Source organism: Trachurus japonicus, chromosome 12 (assembly GCF_045865225.1).
Source record: "Trachurus japonicus isolate A0001 chromosome 12, Traja_1.0".
In the NCBI taxonomy this organism is placed as follows: domain Eukaryota; kingdom Metazoa; phylum Chordata; class Actinopteri; order Carangiformes; family Carangidae; genus Trachurus; species Trachurus japonicus.
Window position 1 is genome coordinate 3,323,666 of NC_140918.1, and position 17,815 is coordinate 3,341,480.

General features: G+C 42.1%; 1 protein-coding gene across 1 annotated transcript in view; it reads left to right on the plus strand.

The window, feature by feature from the left end:
- The first annotated feature begins 465 nt into the window (after positions 1–465).
- The window catches only part of LOC146976840 (uncharacterized), a 57,315-nt gene continuing 39,965 nt past the window's right edge, over positions 466–17,815 (plus strand). Inside the window, exons 1-6 of the mRNA XM_085794301.1 lie at positions 466–1,018; positions 6,677–6,779; positions 6,978–7,226; positions 8,477–8,526; positions 13,367–14,651; positions 15,513–15,538. Coding sequence (XP_085650427.1) covers positions 466–1,018; positions 6,677–6,779; positions 6,978–7,226; positions 8,477–8,526; positions 13,367–14,651; positions 15,513–15,538 — 2,266 coding nt within the window. The remainder of the gene's footprint in view (positions 1,019–6,676; positions 6,780–6,977; positions 7,227–8,476; positions 8,527–13,366; positions 14,652–15,512; positions 15,539–17,815) is intronic.

Sequence of the window (17,815 nt, forward strand, 5' to 3'; positions counted from 1 at the left end):
GAGGGGCAGGTGCTCAAAAAAAAGGCATATATATATATATAGTGATCATAATGATAATGAGAAAAAAAAACGTAACTATTGAGATTCGGTGTTAAGATGGCTGCCGTGAAGTGAGTGTGTGTGTGTTACAAGCTGCAGTCTGATGGTTCAACTATCTGTATACTAAGGTCGCTGGGACGCATGTTTTCCACACTAAACTTTGATGGTGTTAATCAGCTACTTGTGCTCATCCTAAGGATACAAAAATAACGAGCCTTTAGCACCAAACCATCGAGTTGTCTGGACTTCAGGCCTCTCTTTACTTCGGGTGGAAAAGCTGCCAGCTTCACAATGGGCGACGAGCCAATTTCTCTCCAAAGCATCATGGACAAGATGCAACAAATGATGCGCAACATGACTGCACACATAGACACTAAAATTGATCCACTTGGTGCAAGTTTGACAAAGATTGAAAGCTCACTCCATATGCTTGGAGAGCAAGTCAACGAGCTTGAGCAGAGAGTCAGCTCTAACGAAGACAACATAACAGACCTGGTCAGACGTGTAAAAACGCTTGAAAAGGAAAACACCGACCTGAAAGCATGGGCTGAAGATGCCGAGAACCGGAGCAGGCGCTCGAACCTACGCTTCATCGGCATTCCCGAAAGGGCCGAGGGGAATGATATCCTGGGCTTCATGAGACATCTTGTGGTGCAGCTCCTCGGTGAAGCGAATTTCTCCACTCCTCCTGTGATCGAGCGCTGCCATCGCACGGCCGTCAGGGACAACCTCAGAGCCAAGGGACCAAGACCAATCCTGGTAAAGTACCACTACTTCCAGGACAAGCTGAAGATTTTGAAACTTTCCCGGGAGAAGAAGGAGCCTCTCCAATACAAAGGAACTCGAGTCTACATCTACCCGGACTTCTCCGGCTTAGTCCAGAGACGTCGGGGGTTCGATACGGCAAAAAAGAAGCTACGTGATCAGGATATGAAATATGCTCTGATCTTTCCCTGCACTCTGAAAGTTGTCCACGCTGGTAAGACACTTTTCTTTCGTACTCCTGAGGAAGCAGAGACATTCCTTGATGAACTCTCACCCATTGACTCCTCCATTGACTCTGATATGACAGCCTAGTGTCAGTAATCACAGCTAACGTTAGCATCTAAACTTTAGCAACCTTCTTTCTCTCTCTCTCTCTCCCTCTTCTACTTCTTTTTCTTCTCTTTTTTGCTTTGGACTGAATGTCGTTGGCCTCCTCTATTGTTGCCACTGCACCGTTGGGCTGACACTGAACTATTAGTTGTTGTTTTGCTTTTCTTTTCCTTACAAACTTGCAGCTGTAGCTGTTATGGTAGCGACACTGCTCAACAACTGTTTGCCGTAAAACGTGCCGCAAATGCAGTAAAACCATAGTAAACTGAGCTGTGCGGTAAAGTGGCAAATGTGTCGCAAAATGCAGTAGAACGACTTATGACGGACACCTCCGTTAAGACTGGGAAGGGTAGATCCCATATTGATGGTTGACCCCCTACAAATAAATGAACTAAGTTATTAAATACCTAGAATGTTGAAGTTAATAAATTGGCATAAATTAGAAGTACATGAAGTTTACCTCTTTATTTTATGTGTGCATTTAAGTGGGAATGGGTCTGTGTGAGTGTGTATGTAGATACTATATGAGCGTGAACATATGTGTGTAAATGTATGCATGTGTACATGGGTATGTGCAGGTGTGTATGTATAGTATATACATTTACCCCCCCCCCCCCCCCCCACACACACACACACACTCTCACACCCCCCTCTTACTACTTATTTTTGTTATTATTTATTCATTTTCCCTACTAGACATTGACCTTTCATTTTCATTTTAATTTGCTCACTCAATGAACTATGCAGACTGAGCTGTATACTCATCTTTTTTATACTTAATCTCCTTTTCTTTTCCCATCAATGATGCAGCCTGATTTTATGTGTTCTCTGTGTCCATTGTGTGTGAGTGTGTGCGTGTGTGTGTGTGTGTGTGTGTGTGTGTGTGTGTGTGTGTGTGTGTGTGTGTGTGTGTGTAGCTCACCTTCTGATTCTCCTATCCTCCGCCCCTGCTTGTTATTTACCACAACATATGATGATGCTTTGTGTGCCTTTTTGTTAATATACAGTGAGACTATTTACTTTGTTATCTTTGGTCAATGAATTCTGTTAAAGGTATGAATGTCATTCTTTTGAACATTAGGAGCTTGTGGCCTAAAATTGATCTATTGAAAGCCTGGCTCGCCTATAATAAACCTCATGTAATTACGCTTTCTGAAACTTGGTTGAACAATAATATTTCTGATAATGAAGTTAAACTTGATAATTATGTTTTATATAGAAAAGACAGAGGCTCAAGAGGAGGGGGTCTCTTGACGTATGTCTCCTCAAATTTGGCTTCAGAACCAGTCTCACCAACGGTGAATCCTCTGCACTTTGAATGCCTCTTTGTTAAAATAACATTACATGAGAACAAACGGCTGATCATAGGTAACATCTATAAACCTCCTAATGCTCCTGCTGAAACTACCAGAGGTATTCTGACCACAATCAATTCTTTAGATTGCACTAGTGAAAAAATGATACTGGGTGATTTTAACTCAAATTGGTTAGATCGTTCCTCTTACAATGATCGTAATCTTTTTAATGGCATAAACCTAACACAATTGATCACTGAACCAACGAGAGTTGGTCCCAGTTCTTCCTCCTTGCTTGACTGGATCTTAGTTTCCCATCCTGACAGAATCTCACACTCTGGGGTATTACCTGACTCCTTCAGTGACCATTCAATTGTCTTCTGCGTCTGGAAAATCAAAATGCCCCATCTTCCTCCCAAACTTATCAAAGTTCGAAAAGCTAATAATATTAACCCTGAACTCTTTATCCACGATATTTTAAGTATAAATTGGGAGAGATTTCAATTAATACCATTTGTTGAAGACGCTTGGAACTTTCTATATACAGAATTCGTTGAGGTTATCAATAAACATGCACCCTTGACAATAATTAAAGTCAAGGGTCGACATCTGCCGTGGATAAAAGGAGATCTCATACAGTTGTTTAAACAAAGAGACAAGGCATGGAAAAAACACCGTACAACAAAGGATCCTGCTGACTGGAGCACTTACAAGGAGCTGAGGAATAAATGTAAAACACATACTAGAAATGCTAAAGCAAATTATTATAAAGACTGTTTAGCCACTGATTTTAAGAACCCAAAACAATTTTGGAGGAGAATAAATAGCATAACTAATAAATCCACAGGAAATCCCACTACGCATTTTAGAATAAACAATGAAAGTGTCAGCGAACCACTATCAATTGCAGAGGCATTTAGCCAGTATTTTTCTACCATTGGTAGTTCTGGCCCTCACTCCTACTCTGAATCTTTCCCAACTCCGAGTAGGTGTGGTAGTTCCTTCTCTTTTGGAACAATCACACCAACTGATGTCCAACGTGTTATTGATAATCTTAACTCTGGATGCAGTGCTGGTCCAGATGGTCTGGAGATTAAGTTTTTCCGATTGGCCTCTCACATTTTGTCATTTCCTCTGTCTGATCTATTTAATTTATCTTTAGCAACTTGCAAAGTTCCTTCATCCTGGAAATGTGCCAGGGTAACCCCTATTCATAAAGGGGGTGACACCACAGATGTCAATAATTACAGGCCAATCTCAATTATCAATTCCATAACAAAAATATTTGAAAAATGGATTTTTAATGAATTATCCTCATATCTTAATGACCATAACTTACTATCTCCTCATCAATCTGGTTTTCGACCACATTTTTCGACCACCACTGCACTCCTAAAAGTTACCAGTGATATCTCATCAGCATTTGATAACAATATGCATACAGGCGCTATATTTATTGACCTTACTAAAGCATTTGATATGGTTGATCATTATCTTCTTTTGGACAAATTGTATTCTGTTGGTCTTTCTCCTGTTTCTTTATTATGTTTCAACTCTTTCCTTCATCATAGAAGTCAATGTGTCTCTTTCCAAGGTTGCCAGTCTGGTTTTAAGATCATTGATAAAGGCGTGCCGCAAGGCTCATCCCTAGGTCCTTTACTATTCTCAATCTTTATCAATGATCTTCCACAAACTTGTTCTCATTGCCAAATTCATTTATATGCAGACGACACAGTAATATACTTGTCTAGCTCTGATATTTCGCAAATCCAGCATTCATTACAATCTGACTTTATTTCAGTCCAAAATTGGTTTTCTTCAAACAAATTACAACTGAATAAGAAAAAATCATACACCATGTTGTTTTGCACTCGGCCCAATTCTTTACCTGCAAGTACTAACTGGTGTATTAGTTTCATAGATGGAACAGCACTAGTAAAAACTGAAGAATTCAAATACCTGGGTCTTTGGCTTGACTCACAGCTATCCTTTAAATGCCACATTGACTCAGTTTCCAAGAAAATCTATTTTCAGCTGAAATCCCTCTATCGGTCTATTGAATGCTTTTCCTTTCAAGTTCGTAAAAGAATCATAACACAACTGATACTCCCAATAATTGACTATGGTGATGTTATCTATCAGAACACCTCAGAAACAAATCTTCGTCCTCTTACTGTCTTGTATAATAGTTTATGTAGATTTATTCTCAGGTGTCCTTATATGACCCATCACTGTCATATGTACCAGTCCTTGAACTGGCTGGCCCCCAAGTCCAGAAGGCATAAGCACTGGTTATTATTTATTTTCAAGTGCAACTACTTCAATTTCCCTTTATATTTGAAACAATATTTGATTCCCCTCAGTTCACAATACAACCTTAGGCATACTGTCAACTTTTCTTTTTTACCCCTAGAATCAATAAAGAATCTGGTCGACGTGCATTCAAATACAAAGCCCCTGCTGACTGGAATAATCTCCCTGGTTCAATTAGGTCCATATCCTCTCTACATCTTTTTAAATCAGCTTTGTTTACCTACCTTCAAACACCCTGCTCCTGTCTGTGATGTAAGGCCCCTTTGACATGAAGTGTAACTAATCAAATCAACTACTGTATTTATTTTATTTCATCTATTTATTTTTATTTTTTACTGGAGTGTTGTATGGGGGGATTCAGGATCGATAGAGCATTGTAGTGTGTGAGTGTGTGTGAATGGGCGTCTGTGTCTTTATATTGTATCATGTGTCTGTTCTCTTTTTTGTTTGTTTGTTTGTTGTTTGTTCTGCTTACTTTCTTTGTATATTATAATGTACTAAGTATGTTTGTATTTCCGTTGATAACATGGACCCCCTCGAAAATGAGATGGCACATCTCAAGGGGCTATCCTGTAAAATAAAGTATAAAGTATAAAGATTCAAACCCACATCAGAGGAGAGTTCTGGTTAGTGAGTGAGCTGCTCTATCAGGTGAGCTACACATTAGCCATGCAGGCACATTGTGTCTACCGTCTTTAAGAGTTGGCCGGCGGTAAAACAGCTGGCCCCAACCGATTTTTCTTGATCTCATCAGCAGCACTGCATCTTCACGCAGCGGTCGCAGTCACCTCGGTCCAACCGTTGTGGCATTTGCCCACATCCCCCTATGGCAAGTCCATCACTACTCCCGTTTCATAGCGTAAATGCAACATTGTTGCTGTAACGTGTGATGTCGGATTTTGGGCCGAGCCCATCTCTCGCTACGGCGGGGGCACGCGCAGGTTTTGGTGGATGATGTTACCCATGTTACCAAGTTGAGCCAGATCATTTCATTTAGGCTACATAAATCATTATTATCATTTGTTAAATGTTATTCTTGAAGGGCTACTGACAGGCCTTCACACAAACAAAACAAAAAAAAGCACCGACAAAAGGGCACTTTGGGCATCAAGGATCAAAGACTTATTTTACTTAAAGAGGATGTGGTTTAGCTGCCTGATAGAAGCAGATCTGTGAGAACCGTTGTCTACGGAAACTTCTGCCTTTTCTGAGGGGGGTTGTACCTACAGTAAGTTCTCAATATTTTTAACCAGAGGACAGGCTGTGTCAACCACAAATGAAACTAAGAAAAGCACATGCAGTGGTGGTTCTACCTTATGAGTCCAAAAGAACAGCCAGGCAGCCCAGTCCAGAGAGAGAGAGAGAGAGACAGAGGTCTGACTGTAACCTGAGACCTGAGAAATAAATGCAGAAAGTGAAAGAACTGTTTGAGCTGCTTTGGTCAAAATGAATCATATGACTCCATGTCCTTAAAACACAGTCGTCACTAGTACAGACTTGTCTTCACTGCACAGTCTTGTTCCCTTCCTCGATGAATCTGTTCAAGAGCAAATATTCAGTCAAAGGACGATGTGTTATTCTTGTTTATTGGAGGAAGAATCAACATCAGTTTGACTCAGGGGAGATCATTAATGAAATCTTTAAGGATATTATTATTTGTATCTTTTGATTTGTTTTAAACATTGTATTTAATTTCTTAATGTCTTCAAATTTCTTTCTTCGGAATAAAAACATAGTAAAATGATTCCTCTGAACTGAGAGTGAATGTATCTGTACGAACTAACAACATCACTTCTGCTGTATCAATATTTACCATTAACTCAAACTTGCACATTCCTGTGACAGTCCTGTATATTCCTGTTGTCTTTCCAGTCTCATCTACTGACACCCATGTGTCTTGTTGGGATGAAGCCTGTTGTTGTGTTTGTGTGAAGGTGGGGGCTCTGCTATGAACCCGTGTGAGGACAGAGAGGAGGGAGCCCCTCCCTCTAAAACCACTCTGAGGGGGGAACATGAGAGCCAGACCAAAGCTCAGAGGTGAGATGAGGATCTCTAACTGTCCATGACACTTCACAGCTCATATCTTCACACTGTTTGTTTTTATTGAGCTTGACATTCTTGGTGATACTGGGCAACATCATGAAAACCAACTTGATTTATCATGTGATTGGATGTTTATTTGGGTCATTATCAGGTTCAGTATATCTCATTATTTGTTATTTTCCTTGTTACCAGCAACAAGAAGCAGGGAGAAAACTCTCCTGTCCCCAGCTGTGTGTCCATGAAGAGTGACGGGTCTATTGGTTTACCCGTACATTTTAAAAGTGGACAACAGTCTGCTGTCCCCAGCTGTTTGTCCATGAAGAGTGACCGGTCTATTGGTTTACCCGTACATTTTAAAAGTGGACAACAGTCTCCTGTCCCCAGCTGTTTGCCCATGAAGAGTGACCGGTCTATGGTTCAGCTTGATGACATCACAGAAAGGTAAAACCTCATCATTCTCTATATAAAAGCTCTCATTTTTGCTTCATGATATCGTGTTATTCATAGAAAACATCTGTAAAAACTCAACTCAACTCAATCTTTACAGAACACTTTAAAAGTGCTGCACAGATAAATAAAAACACACCATTATTAGAATTACCATAAAATACATAATTTAAAGGGATAGTTCACCCTAGAATGATATTTCGCTCATTATCTACTCACCCTCATGTTGACTAAGGGCTGGAAGAATTCCACCGTGGCTTCTCTGAGTTACAGGGGGTCTTGGCGTAGCAGTGCATTTCAATGCAACGGTTGCAAAGGGACACCAGAGCTCTTCGTAAAAAAACACACACAAAAAAACATCCAAATACCTCCATGATGCTCGTATGTAATGTCCGTCTTGTGCTGAAGCCCCAAATTGCGTAATTGTCCCGAAAAAAAAATCTCGCGTGATTTGCGCCGGCGTCAGTGCGGTTACTGCGAATCACGCACTGACGCCGGCGCAAATCACGCGAGATTTGGACGGACCAGGAAGAGGAGCTTCGAGAAGCTTCCGCTACAAACAAGCTTAAAATATAGACTTATTTAATTTTTTTCGGGACAATTACGCAATTTGGGGCTTCAGCACAAGACGGACATTACATACGAGCATCATGGAGGTATTTGGATGTTTTTTTGTGTGTGTTTTTTTACGAAGAGCTCTGGTGTCCCTTTGCAACCGTTGCATTGAAATGCACTGCTACGCCAAGACCCCCTGTAACTCAGAGAAGGGACGGTGGACTCTGAAAATTCTTCCAGCCCTTAGTCCACATGAGGGTGAGTAGATAATGAGCGAAATATCATTCTAGGGTGAACTATCCCTTTAAGTGCAATAAAATACAAATTAGCTATAAGTAAACAAACAAAATCCAAGTAGCTATCTAAATATGATGAATTGCACCCAAACATTATGATCACCATCTTATTTTCATTAAAGTCTAAGTTTTAAGTTTTTGGCCATCCAGGATTTTACTTCAGTCGAGAGATGTTTTTTTTTTTTTTTTATTAATGTGAGGACTGCGGATGGAGCTAAGGACACCATGGCGTTAACTGTTCATTAATGTGCATTGTCCTCAAACAAATAAACAATAAATGAAATGAAATTTTTCCTGACAGCCTACGTGAGGCCCTGCCTCACCTGCTTCCCCTGACTGCATGTCACTGGATCCCAGGTACCTTTTCCCTAAATTTATCTCTTCACTTAGCAGATTTCCAACAAATAGGAGGCAGGAGGAGCTGGATGACTGTCTTCAGATCAGTAAGAGGATTTATCTAAAGATTTGAGAAGAATGGAACATTTTATCTGCAGAGATAAAGTCAACCATTTCTCCCCTTTAATAATACCAATTGCTGTTAGATTTTACATCGTTGGGAAGCCTAATTAGTCACCTTTACATCAAGGTACAACTTGTAAGGATCAAGTATCTGTGGAATGAGCAACAAAGCTAAACGTGTGGGTAACGCCCCTAAAAAAAATGTACCTAGACCTCCACAATATTCTTCTGTTGGTCCCATAGACTGTAAAAAGAATGGACGTAGTGTCCGTGACGTCCCCCATTGGTTTTGGGGAGTCGTTTTTGTGACTCAAATATGGCGGCCTGAACAGCGCCATGTTGGATTGGCCGGCCGAGAACCCGCCCACTGGCCTCGAAGCAGCTGTCCACGGAGCTGCTCGGACCTGTCACTCAACGTTTCCGCGCCCTAATTGGCCAGAATTTTAACCTTATAACAGTTAAACGGTAGAGTTAAAAAAAAATTCACCCCCCTCAGAGTGTGTGCGGGGGTAGAAACTATCGATTGAGAAAAAAAAACGTGCTGACACCAGGCTTTTAACATGTTTATTGAGGATGTAAAATCTGCGATTTTAACATGGGGCTCTATAGACCATTTCTATGTTTATAAACATTGATGACGTATGTTGTGGGCGGGGCTTCACTGGTGGCAGAACGTGAAAGCTGATCTGGTGTCAACAGTGGAAAGCCGGCATCAAGAGCGATCAAATCAGAGGAAGATGGATCATACCGAGGCCTTCTCTGATTATTTTAATGTTTTGTCAACAGAAAACAGGTTGTCATACCTGAGTAGGCTAAGTTAACGATTAGCAACGGAGTGTGTTGTGTGTTACGGACCGACGTAGGCTACTGCCTAGGGACACAAAACGCTGCGTGGGCGATCATCAACAAGTCCATCAACTACGGTATGACAGCAAACTGTAGCCTACTTGTATGGCTGTATATTACAGTTTATTTAACGGATCCATGTCTGTTATTTCTGTATTAGTCAGACCGTTGTTAGGCTATATATCACAGACGTTGCTAGGGACACCGCTCATGACCCGATGTGTGTAAAAATGAATGAATGAATGTCAAAATAAATGAATAAGAGGGTGAACGTGTACACGTGTTAACGTTTACACTGAATGAAACAGTAAATGTTTAATAAAAATCCCTAAACGATGCAGGCAATATCTACATATAGTTTATACACTGACTGATAAGAGTATTTTTTCCATCGAAAAAAGTTGTAAAGGACGGGTCGTCTTATATTCGGGGTCTAGATATTGTAGCCTACATGTGCAAATCAGCGGGTGACACCAAACAACGTCTGCCCAAGCAAGTCAGAGCTTTTCTTTCTCTCACACTCACACACCAGTGACCTAGAGATGCAGCCGCATCAGAGGGGACGCGCGTGTTGCCGCTTCTCCACTACACAGTTACAGCTCGGCTCTACTCGACTCGGTTTAGGTCCTAGTTTAAATCACAGCTGAGTTCTTTATAGTTCCTCCTCAGCAGTCGTTGTCTCACCCCAATTTCCACCGGGTCTGTCAGCGTGGCGGTCACCGCTGATCACTCCTCTAATCAGCATTTCATCGGTCTCGCCGCGGCACGACTCTCTTTTTTCTCTCCTTTCGTCAGCTCCAAACTCACTGTTCTGCACCGCGATTACCAAAATTAAATAAAATTCCCCCTCTAATGTGGGCTCATCATCACAGCTTAGGGTCGTGCTGCAGCCAAGCAGCTGCGCTGCTTTTTAAAGTTGAGCTGTATGTCAGGACCTATGGTCAGGACGTGTATTTGTTGCTTACTTCCGGTATTTTTCTGCCACCAGTACGTCACTGTGACGTCGACGCCGAAGTGGTCTATGGGGAATGCTCCCTTCTGACACCAGCCCCCAGAGGAAGCCGAGGGGATTGCAGTTTTTTTAACGCGGAAGTGACTTCACTTCTCAGACCGACAACTGCCCCCTTGGTATTTCCTCTTGTTTTGAGCTTCCTGTGCTGCCAGGTGTGTGTCAGTCACAGGTGTATGGCTGACCTGCCATGCGTCCAGATTTGCTTGGTGGATTGGATGATTGGCAAGGCAAGGCAAGGCATCTTTATTAGGGTCCGGGCAGCTAAGCTGCCGGGAGCCTGTTGTATTCCTGGGAATTCTTTCTTCTTCTTCTTCTTCTTCTTCTTCTTCTTCTTCCTCTTCTTCTTCTTCCAAGGAAGTCATACTTCCCATGGGTGAAAACTCACCAAACTTCACAGAAACATCCAAACCCATGCCAGATTTACTCAACTCCAAGGACAGCGTTTAAATTTAAAAACTAAAAGAATTCCTACCAAACCAACGGTAGATGCTACAGTGTTGAAACTTCACCACAATGTAGCCTCAATACTGCTGAAACTTTTGTCCACTTAAACTCATTAAAAATTATGAAGTCCATCACTCTGTTTTTTTCAATAACTGTAAAACTTTTTAAATGTCCAGACCGTCCTCCACAAAACTTGTTTCTCGGATTTTTGATTAAGCAAAAATTGAGCCTACAGTGCATGAAAACGTTTGACTGTAAACACTACTGTAAACATATACCATCAAATTCTTGATAAATACATTTTCAAACTTCCTGAAAAAAAATGACAATATTTTGAGTCATGGTTGATGAAGTTTGGCAAATATCAGAATTTTATCTCAAAAACTGAATTTTTGAGAACATTTTGAATTCTGCTCTCATGGGAACAACTGCAGTCAATGTGAGAGTGGAATTTATAAACATCATATTTTCTCTTATGAAGCAAAACACTTATCATTAAAAACAAATCACCAACATTTCCATGCTGTCAAGATGCAATTTATGTATTATCAGATTTTTGTTTAGATGACTGAATTTCTGCACCATTTCATCACAACAGCTGCCCGGGCACTGACTCCCTGAGTGGATAAATGAAGCTACACAGCAGGTCTCACTACCAGCTAATTAGCTCAGCGAGTTAGGAGCTGGTTCTTGGTGTCAGAGGTTGTGAGTTCGAGACCCAGCAAGGGTGATGATGATGATGATGATGATGACAGATCAAAATGTCAGATGTCCACAACACGAAACACATGGCACTTTGAATCATATTTTATCTTGCAGTAGGTCCTTTTAATCTGCCCATGATGATACGTTATATGTTACATGTTATTTGGTGTTGTCTATTTGTGTATGTGTTTGAATGTGTGGATCTTCCCGGCTGCAAACCAATTTTCCCTGTTGGGACAAATAAAGACACTTTGACTTTGAAGACAATTGTCCTAATGGTGGCATCACAGCAAGCCTCTAAATTTGAAAATTCAAATAGCTTGGACTGGACCATGTGCGAAGGCTCCTAACATCTTAGACTCATAGTAGATGTTTGACAAATACATATCAGAATTTTACCTCAAAAACTGATTTTTCTTTTTAATGTGGTTTCAAATCTGCCTACACGACAGTGAATGGCTTACTCAATTTGGGAAGCCACTGTTGAACTGTCACTTGCCAATTAGCTCAGTGCGATAGACAACGGTCTTTGGTTCCCGAGGTTGTGGGTTCAGTCCTCAACTGATGCAAATTGGACATTATAAGGTCAACTGTCCTGTCTTCCTATTCTCCTGTTTGTCCTCTCAGAATTTGCCTAAATTTGCCAAAATTAGCCCGGACCCGACCCATCGCTGCACAACAGCTATAATCTTCTTCTTCTTCTTCTTCTTCTTCTTCTTCTTCTTCTTCTTCTTCTTCTTCTTCTTCTTCTTCTTCTTCTTCTTCTTCTTCTTCTTTCTTCTTCTTCCAAGGAAGTCATACTTCTCATGGGTGAAAACTCACCAAACTTCACAGAAACATCCAAACCCATGCCAGATTTACTCAACTCCAAGGAGCGTTTAAATTTAAAAACTTTAAAAATTCCTACCAAACCAACGGTAGATGCTACAGTTTTGAAACTTCAAACTTCATAAATGAAGCAAACAACTGGTGCAAATTCAACATTATAGGGTCAACTGTCTTGTCTTCCTATTCTCCTGTTGCTCAGAATTTGCTCAGAATTTGCCTAAATTTGACAAAATTAGCCCGGACCCGACCCATTGCTGCACAACAGCTATAATTTATATAGGCTAGCGCATTTCATACCAAGGCTACTCAATGTGCTTTACATAAAGACAAAACTTTTTTTTAAAAAGAGAAGCATAAAACAGAATAAAAACAAACACAAAAAACAGAGTTAAAAGCAAGAGCAAATAAAAGAAAATAGATACAGTTTTAAGTTCTTAAAAAGAGCTCAGCTATAAGCATGTGAAAAGAGAAATGTTTTGTGCTTACAGTTGGGGCTGATTTCAGTTCTGCTGATTGCACTCTCTTACATGTGGAAAAAAACAACACGTGTGCCATTTTTACACTTTAGTCTGAACCTCACTAGTGTGTGGAACACAACACTTTGGCAACTCCACATGCTGGTCACTGGCCTGGTCACATTTAGCTGTAGGATGACATCCCATTACTCAACCAGGAGTTGTTGAAGGTCAACCAGCATGGTTGAACATGCTAGTGTTGGTCACTCTAGCACGTACAGCACGCCCAAGCTGATCCAGCAAGTGTTCAACTGTTCCTCTCATTCCATGGGTTCACGATCCTTACAAGTTGTACCTCGTTGTAAAGGTGACTGATCAGGATTTCCAATGATATAAAATACAACACCAATCCGTTTTATCAATGATCATATAATTGACTGAGATAAGTTTTACAAACTTTTTTTTCTAAATTATAATGGGCACTCTTATGTGCAATTACTATATGTTAAAATATTATCTTTTTTCTCCATTTAGAAAGTCATGCTGCAGTTTGTCCACAACACAAATTGAACCTGAAGAAGAAGTTCCAGTGTGTGTTTGAGGGGATCTCTAAAGCAGGAAACCCAACCCTTCTGAACCAGATCTACACAGAGCTCTACATCACAGAGGGAGGGGCTGGAGAGATCAATGATGAACATGAGGTAAGACTGATTGAAACAGCATCCAGGAAACCAGACAGACCAGAAACAACCATAAGACAAGAAGACATCTTTAAAGCCCCACCTGGAAGAGACCGACCAATCAGAACAGTGATGACAAAGGGAGTGGCTGGTATTGGGAAAACAGTCTTAACACAGAAGTTCACTCTGGACTGGGCTGAAGACAAAGCCAACCAGGACATACACTTCACATTTCCCTTCACCTTCAGAGAGCTGAATGTGCTGAAAGAGAAAAAGTTCAGCTTGGTGGAACTTGTTCATCTCTTCTTCTCTGAAACCAAAGAAGCAGGAATCTGCAGCTTTGATCAGTTCCAGGTCGTCTTCATCTTTGACGGTCTGGACGAGTGTCGACTTCCTCTGGACTTCCACAACACTGAAATCCTGACTGATGTGACAGAGTCCACCTCAGTCAACGTGCTGCTGACCAACCTCATCAGGGGGAACCTGCTTCCCTCTGCTCGTCTCTGGATAACCACACGACCTGCAGCAGCCAATCAGATCCCTCCTGGGTGTGTTGACATGGTGACAGAGGTCAGAGGGTTCACTGACCCACAGAAGGAGGAGTACTTCAGGAAGAGGTTCAGGTATAAGGAGCAGGCCAGAGAGATCATCTCCCACATCAAGACATCACGAAGCCTCCACATCATGTGCCACATCCCAGTCTTCTGCTGGATCACTGCTACAGTTCTGGAGGAGCTGTTGAAGACCAGAGAGGGAGGAGAGCTGCCCAAGACCCTGACTGAGATGTACATCCACTTCCTGGTGGTTCATCTAAAACTAAAGAAGGTCAAGTATGATGAAGGAGCTGAGACAGATCCACACTGGAGTCCAGACAGCAGGAAGATGATTGAGTCTCTGGGAAAACTGGCTTTTGAGCAGCTGCAGAAAGGAAACCTGATCTTCTATGAATCAGACCTGACAGAGTGTGGCATCGATATCAGAGCAGCCTCAGTGTACTCAGGAGTGTTCACACAGATCTTTAAAGAGGAGAGAGGCCTGTACCAGGACAAGGTCTTCTGCTTCGTCCATCTGAGTGTTCAGGAGTTTCTGGCTGCTCTTCATGTTCATCTGACCTTCATCAACTCTGGACTCAACCTCATGTCACAAAAATATGAAATGTTCTGGCGATCTAAAGTCTTGAGAGAAAAACCCGAATCGAAATCTTTCTACTGGAGCGCTGTGGACGAGGCCTTACAGAGTCCAAATGGACACCTGGACTTGTTCCTCCGCTTCCTCCTGGGTCTTTCACTGGAGACCAATCAGACTCTCCTACAAGGTCTTACGTCAAAGACAGGAAGTAGCTCACAAAACAAAACAGAAATCATCCAGTACATCAAGGCCAAGATCAGTGAGAATCTGTCTGCAGAGAAAAGCATCAACCTGTTCCACTGTCTGAATGAACTAAATGATCGTTCTCTAGTGGAGGAGATCCAACAGTCCCTGAGATCAGGACTTCTCTCCACAGACAAACTGTCTCCTGCTCAATGGTCGGCTCTGGTCTTCATCTTACTGTCTTCAGAAGAAGATCTGGACATGTTTGACCTGAAGAAATACTCTGCTTCAGAGGAGGCTCTTCTAAGGCTGCTACCAGTGGTCAAAGCCTCCAACAAAGCTCTGTAAGTGAACATACAGTAGGTGCGGAAAGTATTCAGACCCCCTCACATTTTTCACTCTTTGTTTCATTGCAGCCATTTGCTAAAGTCATTTAATTTCTTTTTTCTCTCATTAATGTACACTCAGCCCCCTTCTTGACAGAATAAAAACCCAGACATGTAGAAATGTTTGCAAATTTATGAAAAAAGAAAAACTGAACTATCACATGGTCATAAGTATTCAGACCCTTTGCTCAGTATTGAGTAGAAGCACCCTTTTGAGCAAGTACAGCCATGAGTCTCCTTGGGAATGATGCAACAAGTTTTTCACACCTGGATTTGGGGATCCTCTGCCATTCTTCCTTGCAGATCCTCTCCAGTTGTCAGGTCGGATAGTGAACGCTGGTGGACAGCCATTTTCAGGTCTCTCCAGAGATGCTCAATTGGGTTTAGGTCAGGGCTCTGGCTGGGCCAGTCAAGAATGGTCACAGAGTTGTTCCGAAGCCACTCCTTTGTTATTTTAGCTGTGTGCTTCTTCCATTCTGCCAGTCTCTCTAGTGATGCTAATTTGGGTTTAGGTCAGGGCTCTGGCTGACTGAGCAATTGTGGGAGAAGAGCCTTTGTGAGAGAGGTAAAGCAGAACCCAAAGATCACTGTGGCTGAGCTCCAGAGATGCAGTGGGGAGATGGGAGAAAGTTCCAGACAGTCAACTATCACTGCAACCCTCCACCAATCGGGGCTGTATGGCAGAGTGGCCCAAAAGAAGCCTCTCCTCAGTGCAAGACATATGAAAGCCTGCATAGAGTTAGCCAAAAAACACACGAAGGACTCCCAGACTATGAGAAATAAGATTCTCTGGTCTGATGAGACCAAGATTGAACTTTTTGGCATTAATGCTAAGTGGTATGTGTGGAGAAAACCAGGCACTTCTCATCACCTGCCCAGTACAATCCCAACAGTGAAACATGGTGGTGACAGCATCATGCTATGGGGGTGTTTTTCAGCTGCAGGGACAGGACGACTGGTTGCAATTGAAGGAAAGATGAATGCGGCCAAGTACAGAGATATCCTGGAAGAAAACCTTTTCCAGAGTGCTCGGGACCTCAGACTGGGCCGAAGGTTCACCTTCCAACAAGACAACTGACCCTAAGCACACAGCTAAAATAACAAAGGAGTGGCTTCGGAACAACTCTGTGACCATTCTTGACTGGCCCAGCCAGAGCCCTGACCTAAACCCAATTGAGCATCTCTGGAGAGACCTGAAAATGGCTGTCCACCAGCGTTCACTATCCGACCTGACAACTGGAGAGGATCTGCAAGGAAGAATGGCAGAGGATCCCCAAATCCAGGTGTGAAAAACTTGTTGCATCATTCCCAAGGAGACTCATGGCTGTACTTGCTCAAAAGGGTGCTTCTACTCAATACTAAGCAAAGGGTCTGAATACTTATGACCATGTGATATTTCAGTTTTTCTTTTTTAATAAATTTTTTAAAAAATTCTACATTTCTGTTTTTTTCTGTCAAGATGGGGTGCTGAGTGTACATTAATGAGAAATAAAATGAACTTTTTTGATTTTAGCAAATGGCTGCAATGAAACAAAGAGTGCAAAATTTAAAGGGGTCTGAATACTTTCCGTACCCACTGTATATCCATCTGGATTAAAGCAGAGGAAAGCGATCCGGTCGTTTTGGGTAATGCTGCGTTCCAGGCAGGCTTTTGAAACTGTAAATTACAGCTTCAAGTCACGACTTACGACTTTGTAGCGTTCCAGGCAACCCACTCGTGTTTTTCCGACCAGTTTTACCTGTGAAAGTCACTATAACGGCCACTCGTAACTTCCGGCCCGTGAACTCGTACCAGATCGAGCTGGTACGACTTCACAGGTCGGAAAAACACGAGTTATGGGTTGCCTTGAACGCACCATAACGTCTTGTCAGCCGATGGAGTTAGCAGCCCCCGCCCTCGTCATGGATCTATTGGTCCTCGTCCCTACGTCACCACATTCAGGCGCATCCCTTGGCTGCACACACAGCCCTTCATGCCGTTCTCTCTCCTCATTGGATAAAACTTGTAGGATACGAGAAAAGTTTTCTCCTCGGCTCAGAGCAGAGCAGAGTGACTGACAGACCCGTGTTTCGGTCTAAACACTCTAAGTGATTGCTGTCGGAAGATAGAACTATTTAAGACTTATATTAACACAAAAATATCGCTTACTTCTGCTTTAACTTATTGTCTTTGGTCAAGTCAAACAAGCAAATTTTTCGTTACGGGTTCCTTTTGTCTTTGTCTCCTTTCAGACTGAGCAGCTGTAACCTCTCAGAGAGAAGTTGTGAAGCTCTGTCCTCAGTCCTCAGCTCCCAGTCCTCTAGTCTGAGACACCTTGACCTGAGTTACAACAACCTCAAGGACTCAGGAGTGAAGCTGCTGTCTGGTGGACTGGAGAGTCCACACTGTAGACTGGAGACTCTCAGGTTAGTGTGAATTTAGCAAGGCTTCATATATTGTTTTATGTTCCTGCATTGAATGAGGTGTAACAATTAAGTGGGGAAGGTTAGCAAAATTGGGCTGCAGAGTTGTAGTAGTAATATTATCTGGAGAACACACAACTCAAACAAATTTAATCTGTGTGTGTGTGTGTGTGTGTGTGTGTGTGTGTGTGTGTGTGTGTGTG